General features: G+C 36.6%; 1 protein-coding gene across 1 annotated transcript in view; it reads left to right on the plus strand.

Moving 5' to 3' along the window:
- Positions 1-27,372, plus strand: part of LOC147069798 (dynein axonemal heavy chain 1-like) — a 112,427-nt gene that overhangs the window by 38,830 nt on the left and 46,225 nt on the right. The window contains exons 28-47 of the mRNA XM_085950347.1: positions 540-716; positions 1,140-1,263; positions 1,552-1,649; positions 2,731-2,921; positions 6,587-6,765; positions 7,078-7,243; positions 8,149-8,259; positions 9,893-9,984; positions 10,728-10,882; positions 11,376-11,493; positions 12,367-12,570; positions 14,429-14,642; positions 14,810-14,972; positions 17,174-17,292; positions 19,237-19,442; positions 20,503-20,665; positions 21,079-21,239; positions 21,506-21,721; positions 24,792-24,886; positions 26,869-27,007. Coding sequence (XP_085806473.1) covers positions 540-716; positions 1,140-1,263; positions 1,552-1,649; positions 2,731-2,921; positions 6,587-6,765; positions 7,078-7,243; positions 8,149-8,259; positions 9,893-9,984; positions 10,728-10,882; positions 11,376-11,493; positions 12,367-12,570; positions 14,429-14,642; positions 14,810-14,972; positions 17,174-17,292; positions 19,237-19,442; positions 20,503-20,665; positions 21,079-21,239; positions 21,506-21,721; positions 24,792-24,886; positions 26,869-27,007 — 3,091 coding nt within the window. The remainder of the gene's footprint in view (positions 1-539; positions 717-1,139; positions 1,264-1,551; positions 1,650-2,730; positions 2,922-6,586; positions 6,766-7,077; positions 7,244-8,148; positions 8,260-9,892; positions 9,985-10,727; positions 10,883-11,375; positions 11,494-12,366; positions 12,571-14,428; positions 14,643-14,809; positions 14,973-17,173; positions 17,293-19,236; positions 19,443-20,502; positions 20,666-21,078; positions 21,240-21,505; positions 21,722-24,791; positions 24,887-26,868; positions 27,008-27,372) is intronic.

Consider the following 27,372-nt stretch of genomic DNA (forward strand, 5'->3'; position numbering starts at 1 on the left):
CATTAAGCCCTGCCTAACCAAATGATAAACGATTTTGTTTTACTATTATCTACTGTGGCTTGGATTAGGTATGGTTTAATTGAAATTTAAAAACTAACAAACACTATCTATACATTGTAACCTTAGTTCAATGAAAACAAATATGTATGACTGACAAAGCTTCGTATGCACTATTTATGACGAATCTTAACAGCCTATCTCCACCCTTCGTCACTGCCATCTGATGTACCTAATCCAGCTAGCCACAGAACCCAGGATATCTCACTATCCATTGGATTACATCAGATGGACTGTATCTAATTAGAATGTTTAGAGTTGACTTATCCTTCTTCACACTAAACATTTGACATTTTACACAGAATAGTGAGATCAAGACTTCATTTACAGAATTTTGAACACAATTATATAGAATATACAATCGTATACTTCTCTTTGAAATCAATTTACTCAATTTGGTCACTGTTGCACTTGTCTTCGTTCAATCCTCAATTATTGATAATTGTGTCAAACTATTATGGGGTATGCTTATTTTTTTTCAGATATTACGTTCAAGGCGAAGAAGCGCCTGCAGTCACTGAGCGTGTATCGGCAGAACTAGAAAATTCCGATGACCACCTTGACACGTCTGAGTACCAATCCCAGTTCTCTAGACAGCAGGTGTTTGTGAGAGCGCTCAACACGTGTTTCCCGTATGCCAATGAATATTTGGGCAACAGGTGTGTACATATCCAATAGTTGTTGCGCTTTTCGCAGTGGACTGTCATTTGAAGATGGTTGTGGATTACGGATCTAGGGGAGGGGTTTAAATAGGATGCCAGGCACTGACTTTTTATGTTGAGAGGGCTGGCGCGCTAGAGCTAGTTCGGTGTTGACGCACCCGTGCACTGGTAAACGGACAGTTCGAAATGTCACTCTCACCGTCTCACTTGTGGTTTGGGATAAATGATGATGACAAGTTCAGGATGGATGATAACGTGACGTTTGCTCAAACTTAGAACTCGAACTAAAATCGAATCAATTATAGGTTCGTTATTTCTAAATTTCCCTTTCCTGCACATTTTTTTTATGGCTTGGCGTTTAGGATAGTTTAGAATTGAATAGACGTTGTGAGAGAAAAAATATTTTTGATTCTGTTGCAGTGGGCGTCTGGTGATAACTCCGCTGACAGACCGCTGCTATCTGACACTGTTGGGTGCCATGCATCTTAAATTCGGAGGGGCGCCTGCAGGCCCTGCCGGAACCGGAAAGACTGAGACCACAAAGGTAAATAAAGTTCAATGCTTTCATCGGTATAACAACCCAGAGCTGGTTAGCATTCTCGTTGATACTGTCAAATCACCCAAGATTGGGCTTACCAGTCGATCCGCTATATGGCCCGCCCATCGTAGTGGCGAGTATTCCTAAGTAATTGTACGAGATAAAATGATTTCGTTCTTTTGGTATGGCCATCCCCCGATTGTTGAGTTATAAGTCCAAGTCGTACAATTGAGATTAATTCACATTTTATTATATTCAATCAATACGTTTTTTCGTTGTATGTCGTTTTTACAGGACCTTGCAAAAGCTTTGGCAGTTCAATGTGTAGTCTTCAACTGCTCTGATCAACTCGACTACATGGCCATGGGGAAGTTCTTCAAAGGTTTGGCCAGGTATGAAATGCTTTAATGGATCCACCTACATGGTGTGCGTCCAAACATAATAAATTGAATATTTTTAAAACAATTAAATATTACAATGAGAGGAGGGGGCCGTAAAATACTGAAAATTGTGTGACTCAAATACTTTGCGCACAACTGCACTTGCTCTAGTATATTCTGTTGCTGAATATTGTGTTGCAGTCTGGTCCTGAAGTATCTACTCATGTCAACATCATCGGACACACAACTTAACGTAGCCATGCATATAATTATTGCCACCCTACCTTCTACGCTTACATTGTTGCCTGTGTAAATATATAAAAAAAAATCTAAACACATAACGCCCGCTCTATGCTTTTATAACATCACCACCAAATATGGCCAGCATCAGGCGTAAGGAACATCTGTGTAATTATGGATCCACTGGATTAATTTCTTAGCTTTTTTAGGCTTCCGTTTAATTATAGCGTCTCTGAACCGAATCCGGTATGGGCATTCCAGACGTGCTTATATAATGCATAAATAGGGCTTGAAGAGTATTGTGGAGTCACGCAACATGTATGCCTTTCCCGGAGGAGTTTCGCCCAAACACCAGTCCAACCAGGAGGCTATTGCGTGGATGCCTTGTCGATTCCACTGGCTGACTGGATATAGGACTAGTTCTTCGATTTCGTTTGTGTGATTTTATTTTTACGATTTTTTCTTTTTTTAAATCAAAAATCACAACATGAAAGGAAAAAGGAGTTAATCCTCAGTTTTTTCAAAATAGGTTTTATTGTATAATAACATTGAACACGAATAATACACACTATCTCCAAATGATGTTAGCTGCAAATTCCGAATTATTTAAAAAGAAAGTTGTAGTTGGAAAAAAGACTTAACCATCATTTTTATTGGTTTTTTCTTTAATTACCTCAATAATTAATATCAGACTGGGAACTTAAAACATCAAAATAATTATCTTCATGCACTCTCAACTTTGACCGAAAACTATAGCAAAAATGTTTTTGTGTCTCCCGTGAAATTTGATTTGTGTGGGTTACGCCCTTTTACCGTTTAGTAGTCTCTTAATATAATGAAATATTATTTTTAGCTCTGGGGCGTGGGCCTGTTTTGACGAATTCAACCGCATCGATGTTGAAGTATTGTCGGTGATCGCACAACAGGTTGTGACCATACAGAGAGCGCAACAGCAGCGATTGACCAAGTTCATGTTTGAAGGAATGGAAATCGCTCTACGGCCAATGTGCGCTGTCTTCATTACTATGAATCCGGGCTATGCAGGTGAAGTAAATACTGAATATGTACATTATCCAATCACAGCTTGTCGTTTTGTCAACAGCATGTAGTAAAGCTACCTCAAATGCATCTACTGTTTCAACTATAACCAAATAACACCTATGTAGCGATATATGAACAAAATATTCATTATAATGCTATCAACGAGCTTTGGAGCCGTTTAAAATATAACAACTTATACTTGAAAGTAATAATGTAAATAAAGTGTAGGGTGAATCATATAGCTATTGGCCGGTTAAGGATTTTTTTTACTTTGGCTGGTATTAACTTTCTTGATATTTAACATTTTTGAAGTTTCAGAATGGAATTGTACTGATCAATGCTTTGCGTTTTCATTTTGTTTAACACATACTTCATTACTTTGCCCATTTCTTGATTATTACGGTTTATCTAGATGGAGAGCAAAAATACAGTAATTGGCCACTTTTTTATAGCTATTGCCCCCCCCTTTTTATAGTTATTGGCCACTTCAAATCTTATCAAAATGTGTGTTTAAAAGTGCTAACACAACCTTTGATTATTAACAATTCAGAGTAAATAAAGAAAACCATGACAATTTAAACAAGTTAAGCATCACTTCTGTATCCATCAAGTCAGAATCTTCCGATAGATTCTCTCTGGTCGATATGTCCAAATCATGGCAGATACATCACTTGGTACCACATAACACAAGTGTCTAATTTTGGGGCATGTTCTTTGTGACGTATTAAAATATTGCCACAATTGATAGAAAACGTTTGAAATTTTGGAGCTTTTTTCACCGCCTATCTGATGTGTATCATTCTCAAATTGTTGTATTCTCTCTTCACCAACAACCTCTTTGAAAAAATCAAAGGGTATAGTTTTGACTTCATTTATATATCAATGTTAGAATTTTGGTTAGTTAAAATTCGTTTTGCTAATCATTTTGTATAATCAACAGCGTTTGCATTGAAAGGAAAGAGACCACTTGCCCTGAAACCATTAATTAGATTTTCCGGCTTAATTTTATCAACAACTTGTTTGAAAAAAAAATGTTTTTGGAGACCACTCATGGACAGCCTTCTTCCACATTTTCTTCACCGGTCCAAAAACTAGTTGAAGTATTCTCGTTGCATTACGATATAATGCAATTACGTCGATTTGCAATGTGTTACATAATATTACACTTAATTCGTACGTCATTTGCGTTTTGTGTACATCGACGAATAAAATGACTGGTATCTGGAACTGGCAATCTAGTGTCGTCATATTTTGCTGATAATGTAAATAATACAAAAATGCGTTCTTTTGTCTTTCCTTTACCAATTGCATACACGTGAACTTGCTTCATTCGTTCTTTCGACTATTTGGATGACATTTTAAAACAAGATTACAACCAACATATCCCTGGCTTATTAATGTTAAAAGGGTTCGGTCGTGGATTTTTCGTTAAAAAAGTTGCACGCTATTCACAATATCGTCTTTTTTCTGGGAAATCCTTTGTTTTCCAGGTCGCATATATTATTATCCTTTCTACAAGATCACATTCTTCTTCTTCTTTGGTTAAGTATAGATGGGGTCCATATTCAGCTCGAATTGTAGAAATTTTCATTTTGAATTGCAAAGTAGCTCGAGGAATGCAATATTTTTTCGCGGTAGCTCTCACAGATATATTATCTTTAATTTCCTCATGAGCTTTATCTAACTGCTGGCTGCTATATAGGGTTTTTTTGACATCATGTACAATCTGCAAAAAAAATACAGTAGTTGGCATATGACGAACATACGAGGGTGGGTCAATAAGTCCTTAGAAAAGCCGACAGGTGGCGCGACTAGTACTGTAAGCGGTTTGTTTTCATGCAGCGGCACTACCGATTCAGTATGCTGCGAAGTTTCAATCAGATTGGTCGGGTTGTTGTGTGTTTCTCGTACATTTAAAAAAAAAATTTGCTTGTGGAAAATGGAAAAATGGAAAATGGAGAAAATTGAGTTTAGAGCTGTTATTAAACATTTTAATATAAAAGGGTTAACAGCAAAGGAAATAAAAAATGAGTTGGATTTAGTTCACGGCATATCTGCTCCTTCACTTGCAACTATTTATAACTGGTTAAATGAATTTAAACGTGGTCGTACATCAACAAAGGATGAACCACGCTCAGGACGTCCTGTAGAGGTGACTACACCAGAAATGATCAATAAAATCCACGATATAGTGTTAAGTGACCGAAGATTAAAGTTGAGTGAGATAATTGAGGTTACAGGGATCTCAAAAGGTAGCGTCATTTCTATTTTACATGACAAATTGGGCATGAAAAAAATTTCTGCAAGATGGGTGCCGCGTTTGCTCACAGTCGACAATAAACGCAATAGGGTGGTGGCCTCTAAAGCCCTGTTGTAGCTCATGCAACGCAATCCGGATGAATTTTTTCGTCGCTTTGTGACTGTAGATGAAACATGGATACACCACTATACTCCCGAGACGAAAGAACAGTCAAAGCAGTGGATTGCGAAAGGCGAACCATGTCCAAAGAAGGCGAAAACCGTAAAATCAGCTGGTAAGGTTATGGCTTCTGTATTTTGGGATGCACGTGGAATTATTTTCGTTGACTATTTGGAAAAAGGAAAAACAATAACAGGGGATTATTATGCATCTTTATTGGACCAGCTAAAAAACAAAATTGAAGAAAAACGGCCTCATTTAAACAGGAAAAAATCCTCTTTCATCAGGACAATGCCCGTGTTCACACATGTTTACGATCAATGGCTAAAATTGAAGAATTGAAGTTCGAATTGGTCGACCACCCACCGTATTCGCCAGATTTAGCCCCCAGTGACTTTTTCCTTTTCCCAAACTTAAAAAAATGGCTAAGTGGACAACGTTTTTTTTCAAATGAAGAAGTCATCGATCGGACAAATGCTTATTTTGAGGACCTTCCGAAAACTTATTTTTCTGACGGTTTAAAAAAAATTGAGAAACGTCTAACCAAGTGTATTGAGCTCCAAGGAGATTATGTTGAGAAATAAAAAAAAAATACAAAAATAAAAACTGTTTTAATGCTTTTTTCTAAGGAATTATTGACCCACCCTCGTAGTAATTGGCCACCCGGCTAATAACTGTTCATTGGTGTCACAATTACACGAAAAAAATATGTACCAGCTAATTTTCATAGCTCTATCAGAATATGTAAAAAAATAGTATTTATTTTTATTTTTCTAAAACACAGTTATTGGCATAATTGGCCAACTACTGTAAAACACGCTTTTTTCAGATACAGTTATTAGCCACCCTTAAAAAGTGACGTTAATTGCTGCAAATGTCAAAAACAATTAGATCCATGGTTTCCATGTAATGCAGGTCAATAGAATATCTTGTAAAAAACACACATATGCTGGGACATAGAGTTTTTTAAGTATTTCAAAAGCAGCTTACCTTAAGGATTTTTTAAGAAATGACACACAAATTCACAGACTTTTAGGTTTGACAGCCAAGAAGACACTAGCACCTTCTGGTGGTAACTTCTGAAATATGGCATACTAAGAAGAGGAGGGGGGAGCTATACATGGCGACAAATGTGAGAAAAGGTGACCTTATTTTATCAACTAGAAGTTGAAATGGCCAATTACTATAACACGGCCAATTACTATATCAGTCACCCTATATTATTAGACTTACGGTGGCTAATTTCCAGGCAGGGCCGAGCTACCTGACAATCTAAAGGCGCTGTTCCGTCCCGTGTCTATGATGGTACCCAACTTTGCCCTCATCGTGGAGATCTCACTCTTCTCGTTTGGATTCTCCGACGCCAAGATGTTGGCTAAGAAGACAACCACAACCTTCAAGTTGTGCTCGGAACAACTGAGCGTTCAGGTTTATTTTCTTATCAATATAAAAATATATACATACATAATAATATTTTTTTTTAACACTAAACAGGCTATGGAGGCCCAATCACAGTAGTGTAGTGAAACAATCACAAACACCCAGGCTATTGAGAAAATCATATAAATATATTGTGACATCACCGAGATTCGAACTCGGAGGCCCCGGATGAAACGCCAGTGCCTTACGCACTGAACAGTGAAAGCCACGAGTGATTTTATCATAGTAGCGTGGGCATAAAATTGCACAAATGGTGATACAATTTTTTTATGATGACGGCAATGATCATTTTCATTTTAGGATCATTACGACTTCGGGATGCGAGCCGTCAAGACGGTGATCACAGTCGCCGGCAATTTGATCAGACAATTGGGCGATACGTTGGATGAAAACCAGATTATTCTGAGGGCGCTCAAGGATGTCAACGTTCCCAAATTTACCAAAGATGACTTGATCCTCTTCAACGGTAGTATATTTACATTAATATAAGCAACGTCTATCATATTATTTTAAGAACGGAGGATTAAACGAGAACAAGTCACAAACTTACCCATTTCTGCATACACATCATCATGGCCCCCACAAGGGGGGGGGGAGCTGACAGGGCTCTAGCCTAGAGGCCCGGGCTCAGGGGGGATAAATGAGATAAATACACATCTTAAATTTGCTCTAATAGCAAAAATAAGCGCTAGTTTACTTTGAAGTTATTACCATTTTAAAATATATGGTTGTTGGGACGTGTTAAGTAATACTCGACAACTCCATAATTCGATGTGTTAAAAAATCTAAATTACACTGAATTTTATTTGACCTCGAACACCATTTGAAAAACAATACTGGAGAGAGTCAGACTGCCTTTAACCATAGCGATAGGTAGGAGGGCCCGCCCAAGATCCTGGCCTGGGGGCCCGCTTCAAGATGTGGGGGACACGCACATCATCATTTATGGCATCCTGGACGATTCAGTGCCATCTCAATTTCGGACTTCCAGGTCTTCTCTTGCCCTCGAGGGTTGTATACATAGTCCCCTTTCTGGAATCTCTTCTGTCATTCTATGCACGTGGCTGATCCAGTGTATGATTCTGCTAATGATTGTTATTGGTAGTGGATGTCTGGCTCCAAACAGTTGAGTGACTCCAAGTGAACATCGGGCTTTAAAAGGGTGAGAGGTTTTAAAGTGGATTTTGGCCTCCAAAAGTTTGAAAACATTGTGAAAGCCGATGTCGGCATTGGAAGATTGAGCACTTCTGTGGCTCCTATGATTGATTTCTCATTTTTGATTTCGCATCACATAACTGTCACCTGATTTGTAAGATGTGTATTGCTATTCAATAAATACTTTTTTAGTAAATGTACAAATTAACATTTTAGGAATAATATCGGACCTCTTTCCCCTAGTGGAGAATCCAAAAGTTGATCATGGAATTTTGGAGACATCTATACGAACCTGGATGGTCAAATTGGGATGCGATGAAGTCCTTAGTAAGTAATTTCATATATTTTCTAATGTATATTTTTTATAAAGTACCTATTGATTGAAAAAACAACATAACACTGCATTTAAAAATGGAATTCTCAAACGCATTTATTACAAGCTGACAAGTTTACATATTTTTTGACATTAACATTCTATGCAATTGGACCCTAAAGAAAGGGACGAATTCACCATCAATTAGGTTGAGGTTTTTAATGTTATTTCTGCTTTAAACTACAAAACTAAAACTCAAAACGACCAGGTCAGCAATCATGTCTATCTCGGGTAACAAATCTCAATTGACGGTGGTATCTATGACGAGATTGCTCGCAGAATCAAACTGGCATGGAGTGGCATCTTCAAAGGTGACATTGTATCTTAAGAGTAAAGCATTCAATCAACGTGTGCTACCAACACTCACGTATACGTGTAAAACATGGACTTTTAACGTGAGAGAATTCCAAAAATTAAGAGTGGTACAACATGGCATGGAAAAGTGCATGTTGAGCATAACGCGGAATGATTACAATAGAAACCAATGGATAAGGAAGTAGAAAAGAGTACACAATGTGATAGTGGTCACTAAGCACTTGAAATGGCAATGGGCAGGACGTGGCTGGACTAATGCTGTCATACAGTGGTAACCAAGGGCCACTAAACGTTGACAGGGATGCCTAAAACTCGCTGAATCGACGAACTCATAATATTCAGTGGATGTACATGGCAGCGAAGAACTAAGGAGTGAGAAGAGTGGAGGGAGCTAGGAGTGACCTTCATCCAGCAGTGGATCAACCCCGTCTGATGATTTTTATTTTACCACGTTTTTATTAGCTCGTATTCTTGTTTGTTCGGTACAGATTTTTTCTTGTTTGTCCAAGATTTTTATCTACTTCCCGACTAGCTAGACATTTGAAACTTTTAGAATATATCAGAACACGACGACAATGCATTCTTTTAATACTTTTGGCCATCTTTAAGCAGAATTGAATTCATTTTCATTTAATTCTGTTTTGTATGTTTCGGAAAAAAATCGTTAAAAGTAATATTTACTACTCATTATTATTGATTGCTAAGTGGGTCCTAGCAACTAAATTATTAATATATACGTGCGTTACTATGGAAATCAATATGAAATGTCAAAATGACATTTCTGTATTCTATAATATTTATTCAGTAGAATACATAGAATTGTCAAGTTTATATGATTCAACAGAAAATTCAAAAACGTGGTATATAAAAAGTTCTTTTTATCTTGTAATTATTTTTAAATTATTTTAATGCATATATTATAATGAACATGACAAATTATAAATTCATAAAAAATACACGATAATATGAGTAAATAATAAAAATAAAAGTACATGGAAGCACACAGAGTGAACTAGGTTGATAGACCCTATCTTAAAAACTTATAAAACAACATCCACCTAAACTCATCTCACGTAAGTGGAATATATCAATATCTGAAGCGATTTGATTGAACATAGTTATTGTGCTCCCAATCGGCATCACCAATGGCAGGTTAGTTCTGCCATTTTTAAGATTCATCCAACCGGTGAGATTCTAATCGGGATTCGATCGCTCATGTTGTTAATTACAGAATGAATTGTGAAATTATTAAATATATTGTACTTTTCGCAGGATATGTGCATAAAGTAATTCAATTATATGAAACGACGGTTGTCCGGCACGGACTGATGCTGGTGGGACCGGCTGGCTCCGGAAAGACCAAAGTAAGTCGAAAAAAATAGCATACACTAATGTTGATCGAGGCTTTCGCGGTCGATTCTTATCGTATTGGTTACATGTAAATTATGAATAATTGAAACGCAATATGATAAACTGTTTGTATAAAATTATGATTTGTTGCATATTGAAATAAATGGTATTACAGTAGAACCTCGATATAAAATTTAGGTCGGTAGATGTGTCGGTCAAATTTGAGTATGTTCGTACTAGTGTATCCACCAAAATTTTTATTGAAACGTCAAACATATCAACATAACCTACAATTCTGTTAGTCATGTTATTGCGATTGCAACGCGTAGTAAAACAAATATGTTACTACTAGCAACTCGATATTTGACAGCTCGCTGGGAACTATAAATTAAGGCGGCCGGGATGTAATTATTTTTCAAAACAATTGGATCTTGCATCTCAATATGTAAAATTTACGTACTCTATCTCGCTCTAAAACTCTTTGACAGTTCAGATGGTTAACTTATTGTAATAATTAACTGCCCGAATACATAAAGTGATAAATGTGATGTATTTATCACATGTAGCTCTTTTTGGATAAGTGATGTTAGAATAAACTCACAGATCAGTGCAGAATTATTTCTTCTATTTCTGAGATTGTTGTAAATTATTTACCTACATTAAATAAAGAATATTGCATTGTTTAATCATGACGTGTATTATTGATTGAATAAAAAATAGAGAATATGAAAATCAAAGTATGTTTATATTAATTCAGTGTTACGAGATATTGAAGAATGCCATAACTTCGTTGAAAGGAAAACCATGCCCTGACGGAACTCCTTTCACTATGGTTTCCACCCACACTCTCAACCCAAAATCGATCACGATGGGTCAACTTTACGGGGAGTTTGACGATCAAACTCGTGAATGGTAAGCTCTCACCTTCAAAGAAGGAAACTATAATAATAGAATATTAAGGTTAATGATGGTTAAATTAACGGCGTCAATCTGTCAAAAGTCAAAAGTAATTCAATAGATTAATTTTAGATTCACTCAATCAGTCAATTCCATTATTGAGTATGAAGATTTGACAGTATTGGTTTATAAATTTCTAGTGGCAAAAGGTGTGTTTGCAAGCGTTTAAAGCAAGCAAGTTTTAAAGCAAGTGGACTGTATAGAATGGTGGTTGTAATTATGACCGCAAGAAGATGGGGATATGCACCTATATTCTTCTATGCATGATATGTTCTCAAGTTCTCTGTAAGATGGCATGGTTCGCTACCGTGGCGTATAGCAACCCTATCAAAATGTAAATATTGAACAAACAATATTTAGTTCGGACCAAAATGACCAGACTTTAAATATCAGCGATGCTATATGTGTGAATCGGAAAATCTACAGTTAATATTTAACATATTTTCAGGACTGACGGAATATTGTCGAGTCTTGTCCGCAAGGGAATCGCGTCCGAGACCAAAGACAAGTATTGGTATGTTTTTGACGGCCCCGTCGATGCCGTTTGGATTGAAAACATGAACACTGTAAGTTGAAAAATTATTACTGGTTAAACTGGTGATGCCTAACCATTTCTGTTTGGCGGAGCCCTCGAATCGTTTTGTGTAAAATCTCACGGAACCCCGTTCTGGCCGACACTATCCGTAAATAGGTTCCAAGTGATACTTCGTTACAAGCCTCAACCTGGTTGGAAATCAGTGTTCTAAACTTAAAATAACACTCAAAATCATGTATTATCATGAATAAAGGATTTTCTATGGTGTTAACTGTCAATTACTCATGGTGGAAACGCAATGTATCGATAATTAAATATATTGATTGATTTACTGTATAGCCAAATTCACATAGATTTGACATCTACATAGTTTTTGACAATAAGCTGTATGCTGTTGTATGCTGCCAACAGTTGTAAAGGGTGGAGGTAGGCTGTTAAGATTCAACATAAATAGTGCTCACTAAACTTTGTTAGTCATACTAATTTGTTTTCATTGAACTAAAAATACAAATTGCAGATGGTGTTGGTTAATTTTTAAAATTCAATTAAACCCTGCCTAAACCAAACCATAGTAGCTTAGGTATGCTACGGGCAATCCGACAAAAATAGTGCACACTTCTTCAGTCATACTTATTTGTTTTCGTTAAATTAAGAATAGGTAGATGCACTTATGTTGGATCTTAACAGCCTACCTCCATCCTTCGCCACTGGCAGCCAAGATGTGTTGACCCATTAGTATATCGCTAAGGTGCAGGTAAGTCAAAATTGAAAGCTGGCTCTGTACGGTATTTGCGCGAAAGGGTGTCTCCATCGGCACAGTGAAAATATTGTGATTTTATTGATTCACTCGTATATTATTCAGCTATGTATTCTTATTGTGAATTACTTTTTACAATCTCTTTAGGTGCTGGATGACAACAAAAAGCTATGCCTAGCCAGCGGAGAAATAATGAAGCTGACAGAGTGTCAGAGGATGATCTTTGAGGTGGAGGACCTGGCCGTCGCTTCCCCCGCCACTGTGTCACGCTGCGGGATGGTCTATATGGACGCCAGCGCTGTCGGTCTCCCACCACTCCTTAACAGCTGGCTCAGGAAAAGCTTGCCGCAGGTTTGGACACAAAGACATCGAAATACCTAAATGTTATTTGTGTAGACAAATCCCTACCCAAGCTGTCCCGACTCAAAACAAATTAACATTTAATTATATTGGCGTTATTTTAATTTTTCGCTTGAGATACGAGTCGGCCATGGTGCTTTTTTGTTTGGATTCTTTCCACTTGTTTTCTTCTGGGTATGCTATCAATGCAATCCTTGTCCACCCGAAGAGTGATCGCTCTTTTAAAGCATTCTTTTCACTTCTTCTTTAAGGGGTTTCAAGATCATTCGAAAATGTCTGAGTGCTACGTACATTATATGTATCATTTGTATTGAGTGTTCTCGAATATGCCAGCATTATTTGGAGTCCTCACAGGTCCGTCCACATAATGAAATCGGATCGAATCCACAATAGATTTCTTAGATTTCTCTACTTAGGGACATACGGATTCATTCCTTATGATAATTTTCTAACTCGTTTTCTTCTGGGTATGCTATCAATGCAATCGTTGTCTACCCAAAGAGTGATTACTCTTTTAAAGCATTTCTTTTTACTTATTCAAGGGTTCATTTACAATCCGTCTATACCAGTGGCGAAGACTCCATACTAGGCGATTATTTGAAGCCTACCTTCTTAAGAAAAATATTTTTTAATTGCATATTGACTTATTTATATAACAACTTGATTATATATTCAATAAAACAATTTATTTTGCCAACGAGAGATACCGTATGTGTAGGAATGTATTACACAGATAATAACAAAACAATCAGCAAAGGTTTTAAAAAATATACCACAGCGCGCCATCTTCTGTCTTGACGTCCATAAAGGTCGGATTATGTTTCAAATAATTCTCAAATTTTTTCCCACCAATATCACTTGTAACTCTGCGGTCTTCATGATACCCCGTCACAGGACAGATGTGATGCCTTATGACACTGTATATCGTGCGAATAACCTGTTTGATGGCACCGTAAAGGTTGATTTATTTTTGGTCAACTATATAATATTCGTGGACATGTTATAAATAGGTTAAATGTATAATTGTTTTTATCATTTTACTTTAATATTTTCATAAGAACATACTCTCTATTCTACTTTATTGTTATATTGTTTATTATTTGTAATAAAATCATTTTTATATTTTATTTTTATTGATGTACTAGCTGAAGTACCCGGCTTCGCACATGAAATTTTGGAAGAATGGTAAAGAAACCATTTGAATAAAAGAAAATAGAATGAAGAAGAAGAAAAAGATGATGATTTTTACCAACCACTTACCGAAATTTCATCGCAATCGGATGAATGGTATAGGAACGCATACGGGACAGACAGACAGACATTCATTTTTTTATATAAGATATAGCCTATACTCTTCGCGCAAGCGCAAGCAATACGTTGACAAGGTTTTATCGCAATCGGATGAACAGTATGGCAGCGCATAAAACACGAACAAACAAACAAACAAATATTGATTTTTATATATTAGATTATGGCGACAGGCAAAATATCAAGCCGACCAGATTCCAGCATCCTCGAAGGCCGCTAAATACTATCTATAGAGTGTATACGGCAGAGCTACGGGATGCTGGTTTGACCTGGAACAAAGCAAGAAGACTGCCGAGCGACGGGGATTCTTGGAGACGCCTCGTGGTGTCCATATGCTCCAACTAAGAGGCGGGCATGGCCGAAGAAGAAGAGAAGAATGTATTATGGCGCATTGGCTAATCGCTGTAATGCCATAATACTCTTTTTTCTACATAAATCTACCGATGACTCTGTACTGCACATTAAAATGTTTCACTTCAAAAATAAGTAATGTGGGGGTTAGAATTTATTGATGTTGGAATTATTTATTATCGGATTCCAGATGGCAAGCGGTTACAAGGACACATTCCAGAAACTGTTTAACGCGTACATTTATCCATCGCTGAAGTATCTGCGGAAACACCTCAATGAGATGCTGGTGTCGAGTGACTCTGCCCTGGTGCTCAAGTTCTTGGAGCTGATGAACTGGAGACTTCGACCACTCACCGGGAAGGACGGAAAGCCTCCACCAGCAATGGCTTTCCAAAAGAATATTGGTAACGTAAATTTACTGTTTATCATAAATATATCAATTCATAAACACACCATCGAAGTTATGTATTTCCCAATGAAGAATGTTACATTCAGTGCTGGCAACTGTCATTCACAAAATGATAACGTTATCATCGGTGTGATATATCGAGATGATTGTTTAAAATTCCAGTAAATCTGGCGCCGTGCTGGGTGGTTTGGAGTCTGATCTGGTCCGTGGGCGCGACTTGCGACAGTGACTCGAGAATGAAATACTCCAATTACATTCGTAAATACATGACGAAGAGGTCTGAGACCCCTTTGTTCCCCAGCGAGGGATCAGTGTACGATTATAAGTAAGTAATTCTATAGTTTGTTCATTCATCGTCGACACTATGACGCGCTGTGGATCTTGGTCAAGGTGTTTGGACTACAACTAGAGGGGTCCGACAAGACTGGATGAAGTACCGTCAGAGTCGCTTGCCGTATAACGCATTACAGTGGTGACGACTACATAGGTACTTAGCGACAGTGGCTAAGGTTGGAGGTAGACTATTAAGATCCGACATGAATAGTGCACCCTAAATTTTGTCAGTCATTTCAGTATTTGTTTTCATTGAACCATGACAACGATGTGTAGATAGTGTTGTTTAATTTTTAAAATTCAGTTAAACCCTGTATAAAACAAGCTGTAATAGATAAATTGTCAAAAACTACTCAGGGCATAATGAATTTAAAAAAACTATCCAAAACCATCTGTAATATGTATTCATAATATTCAACGAAAACAAATAAATATGACTGAAAAGATGTGCACTGCTTATGTCGGATCGCCAATAGCATACGAAAACTATTATGGTTTGGTTTTGCAGGGTTTAATGGAGTTTTAAAAACTTACCAATATTGTCTGCACAGTATAAATAATGAAAACAAATACGTATGACTAAAAAAGTTTAGTGTGCACTATTTCTGTCGGATCTTAACAGCCTTCCTCCACCCTTCGCCATTGCTATGCGATTATTTAAAGCTTACTTCAATAAATTTTATATTACATTATATCGCATTAACGCCAAAGATGGCTGAGTGACTGACGCGTTGGCTTATAATGTCCTCTTAAAACATAGCACCTTTTGACAGTTTAGACGGTTAATTTATTGTTACAATTAACCGCTCAATACATAAATATGCGTGTGAAACATGGACCCTAAGTAAAAGAGAAATCCAGAAACTTAGAGTAGCACAACGTGATATGGAGAGGTGCATGCTGGGCATAACGCGAAAGGACAAAAAGAGGAATGAGTGGATAAGGAAGCAGACAAGGGTTTACGATGTAATAGAGTTTATTAAAAACCTTAAATGGAGATGGGCTGGACACATAGTTCGAAGAAGAGACAATCGTGGGACAAATCTAGTCATCCAGTGGTATCCAAGAATTACAAAACGTCCGCAAGGTAGACCTAGAGACCGCTGGATCGATGAAATGATAAAGTTCTGCGGAAGTACGTGGCAACGCAATGCACAGGACCAAGAGAAGTGGAAGCTTGAAGAGGCCTTCATCCAGCAGTGGATAGATTCAGGCTGATGATGATGATGACATAAATATGATAGCCGCCTTGTGCATATAATAGACCCACTGGTAAGCATCACAAACAAATTTAATGCCTACCTACGCACTATGACCTCACAGCCCACCTACTTCAAAAAGTGACTCTTCGCCACCGTCACAATACCCAGGGGTGACAAAATGGGTGAAAATGGTTGTGTTGTATTTTGGTTGCGTGGTTGCAGTGCTCGCACAATTGACACCCATGCCGTGTTTTGTGAGCTTGCACCTAAGGCTACCAATATTCAACCACGTTACAAAGGTGTTGTAATACAGAAAGTTCATATTAAGGGCGGACGTGCTCAGCGTGGGTCAAAATGGAGCTTTTTTTCTATTTTCAAAGCATGATCCTGGACATACCTTAAACGTTGTAGATAATCTATTTATATAATTTTGAAGCCTTATTATCCTTTATATTTATTTTAAACATTTGATGACTATAATCAGTATCTTTAGAATTATCTTCAAATGTGTTAATCTTGCCCATTATTTGAATAATAAAATGCCTAATTCTTGTCAAATTTGGGATCACAGAGATTATCAATATAATTTTTTATCGTAAATATTTCACTATAATAATGTCAACATAAATTATACTGATGGTTTTATAAATGCGTTTAAAAATTAATAAATGTATAAAATCTTAACACCACTGCACATTTATGTACCGAAATATGACTATATTCTAAAACATTAGAGCGAGAGGTTTAAAAGAATACTATTTTATGTAATAAAAATACTTTATGCAGTCATCAAATGTTTAAAATATATATAAAGGATAATAAGGCTTCAAAATTATATAAATAGATTATCTGCAACGTTTAAGGTATGTCCAGGATCATGCTTTGAAAATAGAACAAAAGCTCCATTTTGACCTACGCTGAGCATGTCCCCCCTTAACCCGTGTATTTTTGGTCGAAAATCTTTCTTGATAGCAATCCACATTGTCGACAGGCTTCACGACGGCGGTTTCACAGATCAAACGGAGGACGGCGAACCGGCATTGCCAACGTGGAGGAATTGGATGGAAGGTATTGAGAAACCTAAGCTACGACTCGACATGACGTTCACAGGTTTAAACATATTTTCCTTTTGCATACAAGCTCGTTTGTGCTAGGCCAGTGGTCGGCAAACCGTGGCTCTTTGGCCCCTTGAATGCGGCTCTGCCACAAATGCCCTCTTCCCTATTTGACATAGCAGCTACAAAGAAAAACAGAAGACGAAAACCGTGAATTTAAAGTTGAATGGACCGAGATTTTCGCGTTTATTCAAAACTTAAATTACTGAATGCAATCTTCCAACAATGTTAATATTGTATGTTTTGTGGGCAATGACATATTAAATGGACAACTCACTTCATATCGGCGCGCACGAGAAATTGTGCATGAAAGTCATTTACAGATGTATAGGTAGACGTCACGTGACCATATGACGTATCCATTTCCATTATGCGATACAAGCTTCGAGAATTTATAGTAATATAACCTTTATTGTAATGGAGTATTAGTGTCATTACTCATTACGTTAGAAACAGATTCTAGGTTACTTACGACTTCTCGGAGATTAGATGCATGTGAGCCCAGCGCATCACAGGCGTTTGAACAATGGTTTCTGTCATTCAATTGCATTGAATAAACATTCATCAATATCTTAAAATGGCATGTTATCAATAATAAATAATACTTACACATGAAAAGTGATATCCCATCTTTCTTGGAGTGCTTAGTAGATTTTTTTTTTACAATTTTTAACTAGGCACATTGGCATTTTGTAACACAACAATAACGGCGGAGTCGAAACTTGACAGTCAGAAATTTTGTATGGGCAGACCCAGCGGTGTCGCCAGACCGCTTGCAAGCAGAATGTTCATTTGAGCGTAGGATACAGATATTAAAATATGAATTTCGCCATCCGGCAGACCCGACACAAAGTGAGTGTCATTTTATTTTCCAGATGTTAATGTCATTGTTTGTGGGTAGTAAAGAGATTTCTAAGAGAGCAAATCAAGAGTAAATTGAGAAGTCATCTTCTTGATGAGACCTGTAATCGTGCTTAAAATTAAAAACAACAACATACAAACGTAAATTTAATTTTTATTAATAAATATGATTAAATAATATTAGGTATGATATAAAGTTTTATTCAGTATTGTTTGATTAAGACTTAAAACTTTAACTAAAGTTTATTAAGTTAATAAACAGTGTACGTACATGTATAATTTATGTTGAAGAAATTTGGCTCTTAAAAGAAACCTCAATAGTTTTGCTGTTGATATTTGGCTCTGTTGAGTTTGCCGACCACTGTGCTGCTAATTTAACCATTACCTTTATTAATTTTACATATTATCAGATTCACTTTGATATGTAAAGGTTATAATCTCCATTGTATGGTTTTCATTTATATCTTTCTTCGTAATTCATTTGTAATGCCGTGTCCACATTGGCAACCTCATTAAATTTTGATTAAAACAATTTTTGATCAAACAAATTTCGATAATTATCGTGAAATTTAATGAGGATAATGGCTTTTGATCTGGATATATGAATACGTGTATTAATTAAGGCGCTAAGTACCAAAAAAATAAAAACTGACATTTTTATAGAAAAATGTTCTACTTACCAACGCCAATAACTTCAACTATGGTATAAGTGCCTCGAGCAAGTCAAAAAAATACAGCAAAATAATTAAACCTGTCGATGCTGTAAGTCCGTTGGCGTGTTTTATTTATAATGGTGTAAGTAGCACTGCAGTGGTCAATGGCATTTAATATAAGATAGCTGACGATGGTGTGTTGACACTTGCGAGTTCTTAATACCTAAAATTATAGAAGCTGCCGTGATTGCTTCACACTGTAAAACTACATTTTTCAAAAGGTCTGCTTCATGAAATTTTACTGCAATGACTCGGTATTTTGTAACTACAGGCAATACTACTTTTTGGTACTTAGAGCCTTATTTAATACACGTATTCATATGTTATGCATAATAAATGTTAGTGATTTGATATAATATTTGCAGATATGGAGGTGCCGACCATAGACACGGTTCGCAGTTCGTACCTCCTCGGAATCAAGTTGGCTGGGGGAGAATGCGCGCTGTGCGTGGGTCCTCCGGGCTCCGGCAAGACTCTCGTAGCTTATTCCAAGCTTCAGCGCAATCCGCCTCCCAACCTCAATGCCGATTTTATTGTCTTCTCCGCCAGGACTTCTGCCAAAGAAACACAGGTAAATAATAGGTTTGGGAAAACTCTGAAGCAGAGAGAGAGATTTAGCCTATTGGCAAGTGTGCTTGCAGCAGTAATAACCATACTGATCTGTGGCTAAGGGTGGAGGTAGGCTATTAAAATCCGACATAAATAGTGCACATTAAACTTCGTCAGTCATGCGTATTTGTTTTCTTATTTTTGTTTTATTAATTCAATGAAAAGAAATATGTATGGCTGACAATGTTTAGTGTGTACTATTAATTGATTTCAAATCTTAACAGCCTACCTCCAACCTTCGCCACTGGAACTGACACCGCCAAAAGGTATCATTCCCTAGGGATCTAATTTCCATAGTCCTCAACCAGTATCAGGCTGTCTGATGGGGCTGGTCTTCTGATTTAAATTTTCAAGCATTTATTGACTTAATTTATATTATAATCAGTGCTCTACAAGCTGTAGCTATGTAAAATAAACACGGCATTCTCAACACACTTCAAGTTGTACATTTTGTGTGTCTAATGCTACTAGTGGTATCTAGGGAAAGAAACATGAAATTGAATACGACTTACATTTTCACATTTTAAAATGTAGTTTATAATTAAGATGGAGTTATTACCGTAGCATTGCATTTTGCAATCATGCTCCGCTTGTCCACTTATGAGACGTGTGGGTCTCGGAATCACATCCCGGGTCTGGCAAATTCACATGTATTGTTGGACCCAATGCATGAACTTAATAGGTTGAGCAAGTGGCTAACATCTATTTTTCTATCTATAATCCGGAACAATGCATTTTGCATTAAAGTACGAGGGTAGCCAACTACATCACTAGAAAGCATAATATTGATACTATCGACCAACGGTACTTGATGGAAGTTGAATTTAAATTCTAATGGATTTAAAGCATAATATGCTTGTGACTTTCTTTGAATTTAAATTCTAATGGATTTAAAGCATAATATGGTTGTGACGGTCATTGAATTTAAATTCTAATGGATTTAAAGCATAATATGCTTGTGGCTGTCTTTTCTTTAATAAATAACATGCCAATAATAGCGACATAAATGTGTATTTTCTTAGAACGTCATTGAGTCGAAGCTGGAGAAGCGGAAGAAAGGCGTGCTGGGCCCTCCTCATAACAAAAAGCAAGTGTTCTTCATAGACGACTTGAACATGCCCGCCCTCGAGAAATACGGGGCACAGCCGCCGATTGAGCTCCTGCGACAGTGGATGGATTTCAAAGGTTCGATTTTGTTTTTAACACAAGCTACGATGCCCAATAATTATAATAGTGAATATTGTATAGATCAGTAGCGAAGTGTGGAGGTAGGCTGTTAAGATCCACCATAAATAGTGCACATTAAACTTTGTTAGTCATACGTATTTGTTTATATTTAACTAAGACTACAATTTACATATATGGTGTTAGTTTGTTTTAAAAAATCAATTAAGCCCTCTCTATAACTCCTTAATCAAAAGCAGACTTGAGAGTGGGTCTATTGTTTGGGCCTTGCAACAGTTGAAGTACGGCCTTATGTTAGAGGCCTAACCAATCCATAATAGTTAAATTCAATTGTTGTAGATTGTAATAATGCCGGAATTATTCTTGGTAGAACTAATCTTTCGGTGTCATTTGTCAGTGGTTATTGTTTTCAGGCTGGTATGACAGGAAAAACATTGGCGACTTCACATCTTTGGTAGACATGAACTTTATCTGCGCCATGGCACCACCCGGCGGAGGAAGAAACCCTGTGACCATGAGACTTTTGAGGCACTTCCACTATATCGGTTTCACAGAAATGGAAGACGAGAGTAAGGTATGGGAAATAAAATAAAAATCCTCACCCGTTTTTTTCTTCTATTAAATTCCATGGGTATTCAACAATTACCTTACCGTCTTCATCCACGTCATAACACAACGGCAATGAGCAAACTTCAATAGAAGTAATTATTACGTCCATCGTACATAATCTGGGTCTCACTACAAAATTTATCCTTCCTAATATATCTGTGTTCCGATGTGGAATATTCGGTTCATTTCCATTGGTATCTAAAATTGTTATAATGTTTTGTTTGTTCACAGCGGGAGATATTCGGTACAATATTCCGACTGTGGACGGAGAAAACGAGAGGCTGCGACAACATTATTGAATTAATCCTGACGGCCAGCCTCTCAGTCTTCTCCACTATTGTCACGGACCTCCTGCCGACTCCGGCCAAGTGCCACTACACCTTCAATCTCAGGGATTTGGCCAAGGTGTTTCAGGGCATGCTGATGATGGAACCTCTCACTATCAAAGTGAGTATTACAATTTTTTTTATTTAACCAATTTTTTTTTTTTTTACCATGTCTGATCCTAACAGGATCATATGGGCTTCCACAGAGTGGAGGTTTGTATTGACAAATTTTGTTTTTACGAGAAATGGATGTCAGCCACTTGCTCAACCTATTAGGTCCATACTCTGACTCAAACACAAATTATAAAACAATATGTGTACTTGCCAGACCCAGGATTCGAACCAGGGACCCACGACGCAATAGGCCAATGCTTACGCCGCGCGGCCATCGTGGGTATAATCAACTACTTACTATCCAATTTGTTTTTTAGTCATTCACTAAACTTAAACTGTCAAAATATGAACTGAAAAAAATACACCCGTGTCCAATCTATGACTGGACCATTATGTCACATTGAGAAGATAATACAAGTCACGTTTAGTGGTCATATAGATACCATTTGTAAAAAGGCGCTAAAGATGTTGGGCTTTGTCTTGCGTACTTCCCGGGTCTTTTCGAATGTTACGGTACTAAAAATTCTCTATAACTCCTTAGTTAGAAGCAGACTTGAGAGTGGGTCTATCGTTTGGGCCCCACATCAGTTGAAGTACGGCCTTATGGTGGAGAGAGTCCAAAAGAAATTTTTAAAACTCCTTTACTTTCGGCTGTATGGATATTATCCGTGGCTCTATCCGACTGATTTTCTCTTAGGGATGCTTACATACTGTAGCTTAAAATTTAGAAGGGTTCTTTATTTAGCTACATATTTTTTCAGACTTATACGCGGCGTAAATGTGAACTCTGCCATTCTTGGTGGTGTTGGCTTGTGTGTCTCTGATAATTAGGAAATTAGTGTCTCTGAAAAACTAAACACTATCTGTAATATTTATTATGTATTCTTAATTCAACTAAAACCAATAAGTATGACTGAAAAAGTATGCACTATTTATATCAGATCAACCAAAGCATACATAAATGATTATGGTTTGGTTTAGGCAGGGTTTAATTGAATTTAAAAAAACTAACCAGCACCATCTGCAAATTTTATTTGTAGTTCAATGAAAACAAATGAGTATGACTGACAAATATTATTATGCACTAGTTATGTCGAATACAGTACAGCCTACCTCCACCAGTGATGCGAACCGTACTATAATTATAGTATAATACCATAATTTTAATTCTGCGAAAAATGTAAAATACTATAATTTTACGCCAAGTATACCAAAATTTTAAATTTTAAAAGATTTAAAACGAAAAATGTTCCTGTACTATATATTTTTCAGAAATACTATAATTTTTACGCCTTTGTATTATAATCAGCATAGAAAAAGATGGCAACACTGACCTCCACCCTTCACCACTGGCACTGTATGCACAGAGTAATGTCGAGTGATACAGTATGACGCAGAATGAGAGATAGGTCAAAAATTCTCTTGCTAGATGGAGTAATCATAGGAGTTAGTAGATAGGATAGAAAAAGGAGGTGAAATATACACATTTCAATTAGGAATCGAGGGCATCCGTTGTTTGTTCTCCCACGGTGCAGAACTAACCTGCCATTAGTAATGCCAATTGGGAGGGCAGTAACCATGTTTAATGAAATCGCTTCGGATATTGATATATTCCACTTACGTGAGGGTGAATTTAGGTGGACGTTGTTTTATAAGTTTTTAAGATAAGGTCTATCAAAGTTCACTCTGTGTGCTTCCATCTACTTTTATTTTGTTACTTATTTTATTTATTTTCTTATTTTATTACTTATTCTCTGTATTTTTATTTTTAAAAATTATTAACACTTATTTTATGTCATGTCGTGAACGCTTTGAATTTATAATATAATATGTTCATTATATGTAAAATAAATAAATTTGATTTGATTTGATGAATGTTCGCAATCTTTTTTGCGGATGTTAAAATGTTTTAGCTGCTATGAGAGAGGAAAGAAATAAGTATTTTTTGCAGAAAGTGACCCGCCTTCTGCCTCAGTCATTCTGTTTTCAGAAGTTTTCTTGCTTTTGTGTGGCAGTCAGTCATGGCGTCGTGAACCTATAAGCTAGAGCTGAATTATCGATATTGTTGGAGATCGTTTGAGCTTATTAGAGAATATTCGTTCGTTTTGTTAGGTGTGATCTTCACATGGCCGCAGTATTCAAAAATTTTCAATGATTCTTTTTTTAGTGTATGGGCATATTTCTTACTTTTCAAACGATGTATCGTTCACAGCTCTAGTCGAAGTAGGTAAAGAGCACTGTGAGAGCCTATGTGACCTCACTATATTTACCAAAATAACATTCGAACAAGCCTGACTAAAGCTTGTAGCGAATCAGAAAGACTTTTATGATTTGCTTCCCTACATCTTCACCAAATATCAAGAACAAGAAATAACTTCCTCTGGTTGTAAATGGCACGACTTAAAAGATGGAAACACTATAATAGAGGGAGTAATGCAAATTTTTCGTATTACAGCACTTAATAGCAGTGGCAAGGTTTGAAGGTAGGCTGTTAAGATTCGACATATAAATAGTGCACACTAAACTTTGTCAGTCAAAAGTATTTGATTTCATTGAACAAAGAATACAATGATTTGCAGATGGTACTGGTTAGTTTTAAAATATTTTTTAATTATTCAAGTCAAAGATAAACTTATAATTTTAAAAAAATGTTATAAAATGTGAACAACGACAATGTAAACCAAACCATAATTGATAAAAAAATATTCTTTTATCTCTAAAATATCTAAAATTATGTATGATTTAATGAGATAATTTTAGATATTTTATAGATAAACGAATATTTTTTGACTATTTAGTATGGCTTGGATTAGGCAGGGGTTATTTGAATTCTATAGCTGCAATTTATAGTCTTAGTTTAATGACAACAAATACGTTTGACTGACAAAGTTTAGTGTGCACTATTTACGTCAGATCTTAACAGTCTACCTCCACCCTTCGTCACCTCTTGATAGCAATTTCTCCAAATAAATTTCACCTCCAAACCCTAGCAGAATATGCTCCGCTCTGCCATGAAGCAGACATGGAAACTAACCTGACCTAACTATTTTGATTATTTTGCTTCTTTGTTTCTTTAGAGCAAAGATGACATAACCAGGCTATGGTTCCATGAAAACTGCCGAGTATACCGCGATCGTCTGGTCAATGATGAGGACCGAGAGTGGTTTGACAAGTAAGTCAATTTATTCAGCTCGTGTCAGATTCCGTCTTGCTCTTTCTTCATGGAATGGCGTAATAATACTCTGTTCACACCTCACACTCCTGACAGATTCATGTATAAACATGTATTATCGTGCAAGTTGAATTTTACACTAAAATTCGCCCGAGATAGGCCGTATTCCTTGGGACGGACCTGCTGGAGAGTATTAATGACTGCGCGTATGAGAACCACAAGACGTTGAGTCCAGTAGCAGGAGTCCAGTCATTCATTACAGGGATGGTTTGGACATATGGCGCCAGGAGATTTGGAGGTGCTGCACATGCATTAACCCGATAAGGAAGTCACATACGGGTGAGAGCCGTGCCATATGTACATTGTAAACACAAGTTAAATTGATGCAGTCAATTCTGTCAAAGGCTAAATTTTTATAACAACGTGAATGATTTAGTTACCGGTACAAGTCAAATATGTATCATATACGAAATGGGTAACATAATATGTTGAGGACTTGTCAATCTGAAAATGTGGTCCGAGAGGGGAGAGATGCTCAAGTCGGTCCAACCAGCTGTTGGGCCCATCTCACTTGATCTCTACAAAGGCCAATTACAATGATTTTAAGAAATTTGCCTCGTCTTATTGCAGTTGTGAAGATTTCGTCACATAGTTTTATATGTCTGTATTGTTTTAGATTTGTTTTTTTATTATATTATGTATCATTAAATTCATTTATATATTCTAATGGATTTAAGTTTTGTACCATTCCATTTAAGTACAAAACTTAAATGCATTAGAATTTAAATTCAAATTCCATCAAGTACCTTCAGTCGATAGTATTAATATCATTTATGTATGTGTTACGCCAAATGTGCGAAATTGACTATTACATGAAATGGGCTAAATTTAGGCTAATTCATGTAATAGTCAAGCCTGTTGCCTTATTCATGAATAAGGTAAATTTTCTGCCGAGTACATGAAGTCGCCAGGGCATGGAATTCTTAAACTGTCAACATGACAGCAGAAAAAGTAAATTTAATATGGATGATTTTATTAGTTATAATTGGACATAATATAATATTATTAGGTTAGGTTGGGTTGGGTTAGGTGAGGTTAGGTTAGGTTTTGAAATTCTGAATTATTCAACTGAATGTCCATTTTGAGGTTAGCTAACAAGTGTCAACAAACTATCAAAAACGTACAATCGACCATTGCATGTACGATACCCAAGCACGAATCAAATCGCGAAAATACCTTTTAATAAAATTCATCCGTTATCATATTATAGTTCTAGTTTTTTTGCACATAGTAAATGGATATGAACGTCATTTTAGTTATTGATTGGTATATTTTTATATTATAATCAATGACATCTGACACATTTCATTTGGTTAGTTTGATTAGTTGCAAAAAATACCACCGGAGCGCGACCACCTATTTTGACCATAGATAATATACGTATATTTTGACCAATCCACGAGCATTTCACACATTTAGTTTAGATGCAAAAAATACCACCGTAGCGCTACTATCTAATTTGTCCAATGCATGAACAAGGCAGAAAAATTACTGCGGAATTCATGCACTCACCAGATATTTTGTCTAATTCATGAATAAGGCAACGGGCTTGCATTTTTCATGATTTAGGCAAAATTTAGCCCATTTCATGTAATAGTCAATTTCGCACATTCGGCGTAACATATGCACTAAATAGATATCTTTTTTAAGATTGTTGTATTTTCTGACGACGCATCCGCCTCATCTGCTTCTACTGGGTACTCAAGGGCCGCTAAACAACCACATCTACCGCTCTATAACCAGTTGAATTGAAGAACTCATCAACTTTGATAGATGCACATGGCAATGAAGAGCTAGGGACTGTAAATTGAGAGGGGACCTTGATCAAGCAGTGCATCAAACCCAGCTCAAGATGATAATGATAACAAAATAGAAGTGGAGAAAGCAAATCTTGCAACTAACGTCTCAAATGTTTGTTACAGGTTACTGAAGTCACAGATAAGTGACGTACTGTCAATGGAGACGGCTCCCTACGATGACAGTGACAGTTTTCTGTACGGTGACTTTGTCGACATCGGAAGTGACGAAAAGAAATACGGACCCAGCAATGATAAAAATAAGGTTGGTATTTTACAAAGCTTTGAAGAAAACCGTCTCTGCTAGAATGATTTTATCAAAGTAAGTATTTTTTTGATCTAGCAACATTAAGTCACTTATTTTTGATCAGTTATGTTGGCCTCCTTACTAAAGGTGGGAAAACTGCTCGATTTTCGAACTTGGTATCGAAACTTGTTCCAAAATGCTTACTAGTATTTGGGATATTATATAGAGCGTTTGGCTATCTTGACTTTTTAGAAGCCATTTTTACACAAATTCTTTATATAATTATTATCCATTTACACAATCACGCATAAAATGTGAATTCAGTTTATAAGTTCCAATAATTATAACACTAAAAAATCGAGAAACTCAACGTGGCGAAACCA

Source organism: Rhyacophila brunnea, unplaced genomic scaffold (assembly GCF_057557595.1).
Source record: "Rhyacophila brunnea isolate RB1 unplaced genomic scaffold, BYU_Rbru_1.0 scaffold_23, whole genome shotgun sequence".
Classification (NCBI taxonomy): domain Eukaryota; kingdom Metazoa; phylum Arthropoda; class Insecta; order Trichoptera; family Rhyacophilidae; genus Rhyacophila; species Rhyacophila brunnea.